We start from the raw sequence: 13,014 nt of genomic DNA on the forward strand, positions 1-13,014 counted from the left end.
GACATAATAAAACATCCACACTGCTGGAGAAATTACAAGAGACAATTAAGTAAACCGGATACGCTGCAAAAACTTTTGAGTTTTACAAGGAAGTGGAAGAAAGCATGGGCAGACACACTGACCTCACCTGATTTCAAAAGAATACTGATAGGATTGCAGGCACTTTTATATACTGTCTGGTCTCATTTAAAATCTAAACAATCAAAAAAAAAATTTGGTTTTATTGGTGTATGTCTTTAGTTTTATAACTTTTCATGTTCATCTTTTTGAAAGCGTAGCAAATGAGAATAAAAAATACTGAGACACCAGTCTTTTCCATATGCATAAAAGACCATAAATAGAGGGGCAGTAGTTCTTTTCACCCACTGAAATGCAGATCGTGTGCTTCCCAGTAGCTGAGTAAATTAAATCTGGGAATGCTTGGTGTTCTCCTACAGACCTAGAAGAGAACAGCTCCCTTCCAGACACCCAGCGATCATCCCATTTGACATCACTTAGTCTACTGCTTTTTGCTAATCCTGTGGGGTATCGCTGCATATGTTTCAGGGTGGGAAAGAGCAATTTTTACATCATAGTCTGCAAAGGCAAAGTCTTGTTTCTGTGATACTACAGTTACCTTTTATTCATAAAAGCAATGCTGGATGAAACAAACAATCAACAGTGCAATGCAGAAACACAGAAGGCAAACAAATGCTTCTAAGGAAAGTACAATAAAAAACATCTAAGGATCAACCCAAGTTTCAGTCTGTAACTAAGAGTCTGAAGTCAGAAAAGCTGCAGTTGCTTCTGAAGGGCAGGTCAGCTCTCTCCTCACTGCCTACAGAAGCAGACTAAAGAGACCAGTGTACAGGGAGACGTGCTTCAGCAGCCTCTGAGACAAGCTTTATTGACACCAGAGTAACGTTTTCCCCCTGGTTTAGGGAGTTCCTGTAGGATAAATTCCGTCTGTTCCTTTAAATATATTCTTGTTTGCTTGTGGCCAAGTATGATTGCAAGGAATAAAAAATACAGGAGAAAAACCCCCAAAGCAATAATGATGAAAAAAACAACAAACAATAACTGGCTTTAGGGGGTACATGAATAACTTAAATAGTCTTTCGGGATGTATATCTGAAAGCTTTTACTGTTATTAGCACATTTTGTGATACATGAATTTATTCTGTTTTTCTCAGCCAAAATGTCAAACTAAAACTAAATCAAACTAAAACTATTACAATTAACTGGTAAAATCCTAAAATATTGTCACAAAATGTCAGAATTTCAAATCTAAGGCATGGCAACTGTCCTTTCCTCTGATCCACCACCAAATTCTGAGAAAAAGAGACAACAGAATTTCATGTAGCTCGTGCTACTCAATGACATGCATGGCGCTATGCTTTAAACTACTCATTAAGGCATATTTGGTCAAGTGTTGCTGTGCAGAAGTATAAAAGAGAAGGCAACAAGAAATAAAACAAAACAAAAATGAAGAAAAAGTTGTCCTTTCCTACAGTAATAACTGAAGAGATGTGTAGTATTGTGAAGTAGGACACAATTCCTTACATTTAGTTATGATTATTTTCAGGCAATCTATTATTTCAATTAGTAAATTCCTGTAATTTTTGTACATTTGCAGAATTTACCATTCAAACTGTGCTTCTCTTCATCATCTATTTTTCTGCATAATGTAAATATCTCACAAGCCCCCAAGAATAACAGAAGTGATATTTCTAATTATAGATTCCTTTCTTTTCATATTGACCGCATATTAGTAATTCAAAGAAAAAAAATGTCAGTGAGTATTCATAGACCCTTTCCATAGTTATCGAGGCTGTTCAGTGCTTGCCAGCTCAACTCTATTCACCCCATCTCTGAGCCACCAAAAAGAAGCTGAGGCACATCGCCAAAGCATAATTTGCTAGTGCAAGACAACAGTGCAAATTCTCTTAGCCTTTAAAGTAGCTTGGCCAAATGGCAACTGAATACTGGGAACAGGCCTTACTCTACGCTGACTCCCAAACTATTTCTGCAGATTCTTTGGGAGAGTAATAGATGAAGCAAAAATTGTATGAACGACCATTCTAAATCTTGCATAACGTACACAAATTATATTCTTGGGCATGGGTACAATTTCTGGCAATCTTCTGGCACTGTTCAATTTACTATATAAATTCAGCCTTCAAATACTATGAACAAGAAGTAATCTGCTCAGTAACTGCTATCAATCTGCACTTCAGTGGATGATTTATTTTGCTTCAAGCTGTGAGAAAAAATGCACTGTTTCTCTCTCCCTTGGATGCTCAAGAAAGATTTATTAGTAGCTGCTGAAGGCAGGTTCTAGCTGGTTCAGTATTCTTTTAAAGTTCTGGGGTCCTGCAGTACATTTAACCATAATTTACTGGCTATTAATATATTAATAAGTATATTTAAAGCAATGCTGTGAGACACTTAACCAGACAAGGGAGTTTTGTACACTTGGTGATTGTTCCATGGGTGTATTCTTTGTGTCCGTCATTCAGAGCACTTAGTGTCTTCCAGGATGACACTGAGCCCAGATTAACTGATTTAGAAGCATAAAGTTCTATTGACTTTCAGTGTGACTTAATACCACTATGTTTCTCTGTCACTCATCTTTCTCAGCAGTTTACATCATTAGTGTTTGATCCTGTCTCCAATAAACAAAACAGGGAGCAAAGCAGAACCTGAGCCTTCACTAACAGGGAGGTTTCTTGGTTTCTTTATTTCTGCCATTTTGCTCCTTTCTACCAACTGAAATAACCCTGGGAAGCTAATGACTGGGCTGGAGCATGACTAAATAGCTGTGTGTCAGCAGGGAGCATGTGAAGCTGTCCTTAACCTGAGAGCGCTCAGGTAAATCTTGGAATTCTTCTTAGATGCATTTTTATTTCTAGTACTATGGCTGCTACTTTTGGGTTGAGGTCAGAACAAAATCTCCTCACATTCCTTTCTGTCTGCTCCTCACTCACACAGGCTAGAGCAAACCATGCCCAGTCCCTGTTCTTCTTGATGCTCACAGTGCCAAGAAGCACCTGACGTGTTTACCCCTATGCAGTCCTTGCATCTCTATCTACAGCCTATAGTCCATGTGAGGAGGTTATAGTCAATATCATGATAAGATATTACCTTTCTTATAAATGCCTGCAATGTCTATGTGATCAAAGCCTAACAGGGACATTTCAGAAACTCAGCTTGGATAGTTAGGATAGGAATGACTTTATATAGCCGTCCTAAATTTAAGCACCCAGAAAATGAAATCTAGTCCCTAGCACAGTGGTTAATGAGAAGGCTAAAAAGTGACTCGAGCATGGTTTCTTTTACTGGCTTTTACCATCCCTGTTGTGGGGTCTGACAGGTTTGCACACGTGGACTTGGACCTAAGGCTCTTCATCCATCTATTGTTTATGTCTCCTCTTTCTTGATGAGGTCTCATGAATGTCAGCCTAATAGATGTTCATGTTCACATACCGATTTAACTTTCTGTGAATTTCATTAAAAATGGAGACAATTAATTTTCATCAGCATGCCTCTCTAATTAAAAAAAAAAATCCCTTTCTACAAATTTATAATCAGGTCTAATTAATGGATAAGCCTTATTCTGCAGTCATTTTTTATTCTCCTATGTCTTAAAGGAAAAAAAAAATCAATTATATCTACCGCTTGCAATGTTTTCCCTTCAGATTTATCTGAGATCTGACTTAGCCCCTTACATTTCTTCTTAATTGCTGGCAAACAGTGTTTCTATAGCTGAGGAATTTTGTGATTCCTCTCAGGCTATCACACATCTAAATACTTCATTCAAGCTCTACATCTTTATCAAAATTTACTTTGCACTAAAAAGAAAAATGAAACTTGTCTCTGAAGAAAATTATCAGACGTATTAGGACATCCCTTCTTGCTTCAGAAAGGCCCACTGCACTTCATACCAACTGATAATTAAAAGTATTTTCAAATTCGGAGACAGCAGAAGACAGAGTAATTTTTATTAAAAGCAAAATTTCAACTTCCACCTTACTTCTTACTGTATTTTAGTTTTGAGTATTGGCTAACTCATAAACTTAAAAGATCTCTACTATAAACTTATGTCCACGTAACTATGTGTTTTACTGGTTGGAGATATTTCCTTCAAAAAATGTAATGGTGCACTAGCTACAGAGCTGATTAAAAATACCACTTCTGAAACCTTTTAACTTATTTTAACTTTGAAAATATCCAACAAAATTCAAGACGGCATTTAATTTAAGAATCAACAGCAAGGGATGAACAACAAATCTGACCCATTTTATAGATAACCTGGGCCTGTTTAATGAATACACTGCAGTTACAACAGTGTGGTGATATTATACAACCAGATATCTCAAGGCTTGCAAGCAGAGCTGTTAGTTATTACCACACAACTCCCCTCCTTAAAAGAAAACTGAAGGCAGCGTTTCATGGAGGGATTCCCATTGCAAAGGAAAAAAGAGCTGAGGATGTGCTACCTTCTAGCTTGCTTCACCTACTACTGCATGCATGCCTGGGGATGCTTGCACATGCTACTACAATGGTCTTCTAAATTTTTGACCTAATGCATTACTGACAACTTTCAAAATTTTTCACAGATGAACAGTACAGCCACATGAAATAGAATTGTTTATAATTTTATTATTCAAGAAAAGCAAAGCATTATGATTTGGGAACTATGAATTCGATCGAGCATGCACTGGGGCCGTGCAAATGTGCAGAGGTTCATAGTTTTACAGTTTTCTGAAAACGGTTGGTTCTCGCTTCTCTCCCACGTTGCTTGGTTTAGAAAATATGGCTACCTTTCACTAATTATGCATCTAAGCTTAAAAGGAGCATGTAGTCTGTTCTCTTGATCTCCTCAGACACTTATACCAACAGTTAGAGAAGCTACTCAGTGAGTATTTAAAGCTCCTCCCTGAATGCACCAAGAAAGTTTCACCAGCAAATGCTGGCTTGTTGTGCTGAAGTGCCTCTCTCAGAACCTTGATGGCTCAATGGGTGTTCATCTAGACTGAGGCAGGGATACCCAACAGAAATTCCCTTTGGATTTGCCCACCAGCAGGAGAGCTGGAGACTTGAATGCCTCAGGGGGCTGTCTGAGGTGTTCAAATTTCCAAGCAATCCTACTGTTCCCATTAGCCATTAAACTGCAGAGAAAGTCATTTTCACTGAGCAGCTAGAGCTCTCACAGAGCTGCTGGGCTTGTGGGACATTTACCAAAACATATTAGGTTCAGCTCAGGCTGTAAGTACATTTTTCAAGAAACTGTGTCCTCCTGAAAGGAAAACCCAGGCCTACTAAGATTTTGATTCAAAGAATAGACAGTGACTGTCAAAGGGCTTACAAAGCTTAGGGAAAGTACTGCAATGGTAAGATTGGATGAAATACTCCTATTAAAAAAATACCCATTATTTAGGGAACACAGTTTTAACTTGTAACTATATAGATATATATAGACATAGACAAATAAACACACACACATTTCACCATAGTTATATATGTATATGTAATATGTATATTGCATAAATGCCAAAAGCTCTGTCTTCAATAATAAAATATGCAGCATTGTTATACATAATTAATACAATCAAAGATGTATCAAATCTTATTTCTAAATTTAATTGCTGATACTAGAAAGAACTGAGTCTCTAAATTACTGTCCTTCTTCCTCTCTATTCTTTCACACCTTTAATTCTTTCCTCCTATTCTAACTGTACTTTCTTTTCATCATGTGTTATCCTATACCCATCCCTTTTCTTTTTTCACAAAGCTCCTGCAGAGCTCAAAAGTTTCTGAATTTGGATGTCTGTTTTATGAAGGGCGAGAGGCGTCTGAAACTAAGATTTTGTTTTATCAAATGTCTAAGGTACAATGATTTATAACCCGAAGTAGTTTCTTGAAGACATATATTCTACTTGCAACCCTTTTTATCGAAGCATAAAACAACTTTCAATGAAGGAGAAGCTCAAGATTCCAAGAATAATCTTTATTGCCTACTAGAGATACCATCTACTTTGTTGATCAGTCCTCAACTGATTATCTGCTAGAGGCTCTACACTCAAACGCGAGCACAGATTTAATGCCAGCAACCACTGTGATGAAAACAATATTTTGAGTTTAAATAAAGACTAGGCCGGATTTCTCACATCTGCTAGATTTCTTACTTTTTTTTCTTTTATAAGTATACTTATTAAAATTATGTTTTTACAATATAAGTCTAGCAAGTGAAAAAAAAGATATAGCTATTAAAACTGTTGACAATAAAGTGATTGACACCACTTGGAAATCTTACCCAAATCTACTTACATTATTAAAGGTAAATTTGAGATATAGTTTATTCAAAAAAGAAAGCAAACCCCAAACAAATTAAAAAAACCCCAAAATTAACTATTGCAGAATCTACCCTTGAAGATGAGTTATTCTATTTTTGTGTACTTCTCTCATTTGGATTGACTCTTACCTGGACAAGGCAAAATGTTGCATTCCTGGTACTCTAGAGATGGGCCAAGGCAAGGTAGTCCTCCGTACTTGGGCTCAGGATTGCTGCAAACCCGTTTGCGATTCCGTATACCTCTACTGCAGTCACGACTGCACTGAGACCACGGAGACCAGGGTGACCAGGCACCATTGATGGTATGAGCAGAATATCGTCCAGAACGCAGGAAATCCCCTGATATTCCTAATAAAATAAAGATTGAAAAAAACCAATACTGAATTAAAACGGTATCTCATCCCAAAACAACCTTTTCCTCTTCAAATTTACTCCAAGGCTTCTAATTGTAGTACGACCAGGAAGACCTTGCCCTTTAGCCCACAATCCAAACCCTAGTTTCATCTCAAGAATCTCTTCCATAATAGAAATGTCATAATTACTTGCACAGAACTACAGTGAAGACTTAGATGCAGCTTTTTAGCCAAAGTGTTACAGCTGCACTGACTGAACTAATGCAAATTTACTCCACCTAAGGATGACAAAAATTCTCTCTCTCTCGCACAAGGATTGTCATCAGAAAATCCCCACATACATTACAGAGGTATTATTGCTTGTGTTTTAGAGGTGACACAGAAGACGGGACTGAGCTGCCTGTAATCACTTACCAAGCTACCTCCTCTAGTCCTACTGCAGGGCTCTGTTCGCTCAATCCACCCAGCCTGCCTCCACCGGAGCTTGCTGTGCCCAGAGGCTCAGGGGTACCCTAGAAAGCAGTGCACTGTGCTTATCCTAATCATAGTCAGACTTCAGACAGCATACAGCAATAATTCCACAAAGTCTAGTGCAACTGTCCTTTTTTGAAGAGCAATACTTCGCCACTTTAAAAAACAGTTTCTTTTCCACCAGGTGGAAGTGTTCCCAACTACATATAAGCTATGGAAACTAGACTTTTGGAGACACACATGATAGAATACTTCCTAGTTAAAATAGCTACCTGGCAAATGGAAAACATCTTTTCTATATGAGTTTGGTACCAAGGAAAGGCATCAGATGAAACAGCAACAAAGACTACAGTCTACTCTTTATCAGTGAAAGGAGAACACACAGAACCTTGTGAACCAATGTGAACCAATATGCCTGGCTGTAACTCTGAGTGAAGTTCCAATAATATGCAGCCAATCTGAATATCTTTGTTGCTTTCAGGTTTGGTCCTGCGTGGAAAAAGGCTCCTTCAACTGTACTCAGCCCAACTTATTCTTGAATTGTAGCATTACCTCTAAGCATCACTATTAAGCATCTCCAGCAATACTACTAGGATTCCCTACCATTGCCAAAGCAGTTCACCTTCCCCAGTGTTACTGTCACTGGAAACTCTATGATAAGTAGACCACTAACTGCTGCTTTTATTACAAGCCCTTATTTAAGTAGTCATGATGAGAGAAGTTCCCATGAATGATTTTTAAAACAGCCGAGGATGTGGCTGCTTGCTTATGCTAGAGCTTTAGTATGGCTAATATAAATTCAGATGAATGGTATCATCAACAGTGGAGAAATGCAGGAGGTTGTTTGCATCTTAAACTGTGGCACAAACTTTTATTCTTAAGAAATCGTTTTAAGTGCTATCCCACTAGCACAGGTACTGCGAGAGTATCAAATGGAGCTAAAGAAACAAGATGGACTGAATCACATACTGAAAACATCTACAAATAGTACTGTGAAGAGGCTGCCCAACAGAAATCCTGCACTGTACAGGACTAGTAATCTGGATAACCAGAATGGAAGAACCCCTCATTCATAGTGTCCAGTAGTGAAACATTTATGCCCTGTTGGTAACTGTGCTTACGGTGTTAGTACTACTGCTTAAATTCTGCCCTGAGAAGTGCATTCACAATCCCCCTAAAGCAGATGAGATTTTGTGTATTTTTATTCAACACTTGATAACAAATGGCAATTTTGGCATGACGATGCAGCAATACAGAAATAATAAGAAACTGATGAAATTAATAAAAAACCAACAAAACAGCAATATAAAAATGACTAAAAATGGGTAAAAACTTTCAGTGATTACAGAGGGTAACTATTTCTCTCCTGCTGAGCCAGATTCTATCACACACATTAAAAGCAGTATTTCAATGCTTATGACATACATTCAAATCAAAAAAGAGAGCATGTATAGAGAAACAGTATGAAATTAGAAATACAAGTCCACTTTCCAGCTCTTTAAAAGGTTTTTTGCAATTTTGTATAACTTTGGTCCTGGAAATGCCCATCTTATGACCACAGTGAGCTGTGAAACCAAAATAATAGTATTTTTTAATATGAGAATTTAAAATTAAGGGTTTTTTAATTAAATTAATATCAATGTAAACAATGGGAAAAATGTTAATTAGACCAGATTATCAGTAATTTTCCCCATAAAACTCTGCAGTGTGCATCACTTCATAAAAATCCTAGGATATTCTGAAGACATTTTTTCAGGACAGGTGTAGTTTTTTCCAGTCCTAAGGAAAATGTGTGACCTTATTTGCCATTATGATATAAGATTTCTTGCAATTTAAACTGAGGAGTGGAGAGGGAATCTTGTAAGGGAACGTTCTGAGATACTTTAGCTCTGAAACAGAAGAATATTCTAAAGAATCTTTTCAATGTGGAATCTGGTCTGCAGCAAGTGGCCCTGTGTTTTCTTCTTTCCAAGGCATTAAAAAAATTATTACAAGGAGCAATGTTTTCACAGTTTTACAGTAATTCATATGGTGTTTACAGAGGGGCTTTTAGAGTTTTCTCTTCAGACAGAAAATGCACATAAAAAAAATTATCATTATGACAGTAATGACATCAAAAATAAGAAGATCAGTGTACATTCTGGAAATATAGTAATATATATTTCTTAAGTAACCTTATAGCCTTTTACAATGAGATGACTTGGTTCATGGATGAAGAGAAAACAGTGGATGTTATTTATCTCAGCTTTCGTAGAGGTTTTGACACTGTCTCCCAAAACTTCCAGAAAGACAAGTCAAAAAAGCTAGATAAGTGGACAGTGCAATGGATTGAAACCTTGCTGAACAATGGATTGAACAACTGGGCCCAGAGGGCTGTGATAAGTAACATGAAATCTAGTTGCAGAAGTCACTGGTGATGTATGCCAGTGGTCAGTACTGGGTCTTAATCCTGTTTAACACCATCATTAATGACCTGGACAAGTTTGCTGATAATACAAAACTGCCAAGTGTGTTGACACACCAGAAGGTTGTGTCACACTTCAACTAGGCAGAGAGTAACCTCATAGAGTTCAACAAGGGGAAATGCAATTTGTTGCACCTGGGGAGGAACGACCCTATGCAACGGTATTTTGAAGTCAACCGTCTAGAAAATCAGGTCTGCAGAGAATGATCTTGGAGCCCTGCTGAACAGCAAGCTACCAGTGAACCAGGAATGTGCCCTTGTAGCAAAGAAGGCCAACAGTCTGCTGGGCTGCATTGGGAAGAACTTTGCTAGAAGGTCAAGGGAGGTGATCCTTCTCTACTCAGCCCTGCTGAGATCCCATCTGGACTGCTTGGCCCTGTTCAGGGCTCTGCAATACAAGGAAGATATGGACTTACTGAAGAAAATATGGGCCAGGCGCAAGGGATGATTAAGGGCCTGGAGCATCTTTCATATGAGAAGAGGATGAGAGAGGTGGGACTGTTCATCTTGAAGAAGAGAAGGCTCAGGGGGATCTTATCAATCTGTATAAATAGTTGATGGACAGGGAATAAAGAAGAGGGATGCAGGCCCCTCTCAGTAGTACCCAACAACAGGACAAGAGGTTATGGGCACAAATTAAAATACACAATATTACAATATTCCATCCGACCACAAAAAGACATGTTTTCACTGTGACTGTGTTCAAATACTAGAACAGATTGCCCACAGAGGCTGTGCAGATATTCAAAACCTGGCTTTTCAAGGTCCTGGGCAACCAGTACCAGGTGACGATAATACAGCAGGGGAATTGCACTACATGACCTCAAGAAGTCCCTTCCAACTTAGATGAATCAGTGATATTTAGGTACAACAGAAAAAAAAAAAGAGGTAGAAATTATTTAATCTTGACCCCTGCGCTACTTTTACCTGGATTCTTACGAAAACTAAACATGATCATTTTCCTCTAATAACAAGGAGATTTTACTGATTATTCAAGACATGACTGTTTTCTTATTATTCTTGCATATTCATACTTCCCATACCTAAAATCTTCTTTGCTGATCGTATTCAGAAGTTACTTGCAACTTCTTTTAAAAGGAGAACACCGTGAACAGATGGATTATAAATCTGTTTTATAGATTAATTTAAAGATCTTTCTTGAGTATTGTGAGAGTTTAGGCCTCTGAAGATGTGAGGAAAGAAACTAGGCAGGTGGTTCTTTCAGACACATTAAGGAAAAGGAAAAGAAAAATGATTTCTTTCAGAAGATGGCAAGGCACAAAACGGCTGCCCCTTTGAACACAAAATTTTAAAGAGCGCCTTTGGCAGTGACAGAAAACTCACTCTGTGTGACAATCTCATCAATGCAGCCTCCACATTTCTACTAAAACTGTAAATATCTCCTTCACAGATAATGGAAAAGAAGTGTGACTTGAACATAATGATTGGAAATAAACATAGCAGCAGATACAATATATAACAGATATTAGTGAAGAAATCTGAGAGAAAAGAGGACAGTTGAAAATTAAGGTAATGAGATAGCATTCTGTAACAATTCCCTTCAATTTCAGGACTTTGTGCTTCTGAGACATTTTCACTACGTTACAACTCAATTCATGCTGTGTCTTTTAAATATAAATTGTTCAATACCCTAGACAGCTAATACGTAATAAAGGCACCACAACACAATTTTTTTTAGTATTAGAATATTGATACTTTCACATGCTATTTTGAAAAGCCAATATGGATGAGTCATTAGGGTAAATAATACTACCATGAGAAGAATCCAATAAATTGGGCACATATACATACAAGCACACAAATACATATGAACATATACATGTATTATAAATACATATATATACACACACATATGTAAATATACATATAAAAAAGAAGACATACAAAGAGTCTGTTGTAAATGGGAAGTCCAACCACCCCTTCCTTTCTTTGGCCAATGGATATGTAATAACTTGTTAAGCTATGGAAAATTGATGGAGAATAAGACCACCGAGTCCTTCAGCTAAGATGTCCTGTTTATTAATTGAGGTGGTGTCAGAGACACGGGGCAAGGGAAGGAATGCAATACTACCCAAAGGATTACACCATAGAATTTCTTCAGCAAAAACTTCTTCAGAAAGTAAGCGGCTATATAGAACTGAGTCCTATCTCTATCACAGTTTACATCAATTTCAATAGGAGAAGGTACAAATATAAAAGCATCATAATCTTTCAGATTAAGGGGCATGAAACTATGAAAACTCATACTTTTCTCATTAAACTTTGATTTTCTTGCTTGCCACCTCTGTTTGCAATTTGAGTCATTTTCTAATTTTTCCACATCCACTTCCAAGAACAGAAACCAGATTGTGCCACCCTACAGAAAACAACATGAAGTCATCTGTATTTCTGAATTTATTGCCCCCAAGATGAAAATATCTGGGTAAAACAGAATGCAAGGGCCAATGCCCTCGGCTTAGTAAAAAAAAAAAAAAGAAGTCCACTTGAAAAAACACCTAATCTCTCCTTATTTAAAGTCTGTCTAAAGAAATAGTTGTGAAATCTGCAGAAAGAATGATCAGTCATGGCATCATCAACGAACTAATGAATAGTTTTCCTAAGACAGACAGAACAGCTGTGAATCAAATTCAGATCTGGCATTTATGACAGGTTCATCATTCAAATGCTTTAAACTAAATCACTCTCAGAAAGCCTATGATTCGCTGACAGCCCTGTGAATGATTAGATTGTATGAATTCAGCCTGCAGTTTATGAACAGGCTTATTTTCAGTTCTTTAGAAGCCATGCTCAATTAATAAACTGTTGCATGCTGAGTCTAGAAAAGGGAATTTAACTAATTAATCCCAGTAAAATTTTAAATTTTAAAAGGGCACCTATGCAAAAAAATCTGAAGTAAAAATTTCCACAAGTAGCAACAAGTACTGCAAAAACTTCAGTAAAAGCAACAGGGATTTCCTCGACAAAATTACCATCGGCTTCTAAGACCAGGGAATTCAGAAAATATGAATTGACATCTGAACAAAAGGCTGTTTTCTCATTTTAAGCACTTAGGCTTTGTTCAACATAGGAAAAATTACAGAGAAACCAGCAATGATTTGCTGCTGACTTACTTCCACTGTACTTAGCAAGCATACATAACAGAGAAAAAAGTACAATTAAATTACATAATTCTGATCTAAAACAAGATGATTTGATAATTTCAAAGTAATTTTTAAAAACTTTTTAGTTGAATTGGAGTAGTCTTATAAGTCCATCAGAAATTAATCCTATTTGGAGACATATTAACATGAAAGTCACCTGCTCTGACTAGTACAGGAGGAAAAAAACTGCCTTTGCAAAAGCCTGTAATGAAACTTCAGTTGTTCTGATTC

General features: G+C 37.3%; 1 protein-coding gene across 6 annotated transcripts in view; it reads right to left on the reverse strand.

Annotated features, from left to right (window-relative positions):
* Positions 1 to 13,014, reverse strand: part of SEMA5A (semaphorin 5A) — a 331,622-nt gene that overhangs the window by 19,882 nt on the left and 298,726 nt on the right. For all 6 annotated transcript variants that reach the window (XM_054059836.1, XM_054059835.1, XM_054059837.1 and 3 more), the window contains one exon: positions 6,464 to 6,682. In XM_054059836.1, coding sequence (XP_053915811.1) covers positions 6,464 to 6,682 — 219 coding nt within the window. The remainder of the gene's footprint in view (positions 1 to 6,463; positions 6,683 to 13,014) is intronic.

This window comes from Cuculus canorus, chromosome 2, assembly GCF_017976375.1.
Source record: "Cuculus canorus isolate bCucCan1 chromosome 2, bCucCan1.pri, whole genome shotgun sequence".
Taxonomy (NCBI): Eukaryota; Metazoa; Chordata; class Aves; order Cuculiformes; family Cuculidae; genus Cuculus; species Cuculus canorus.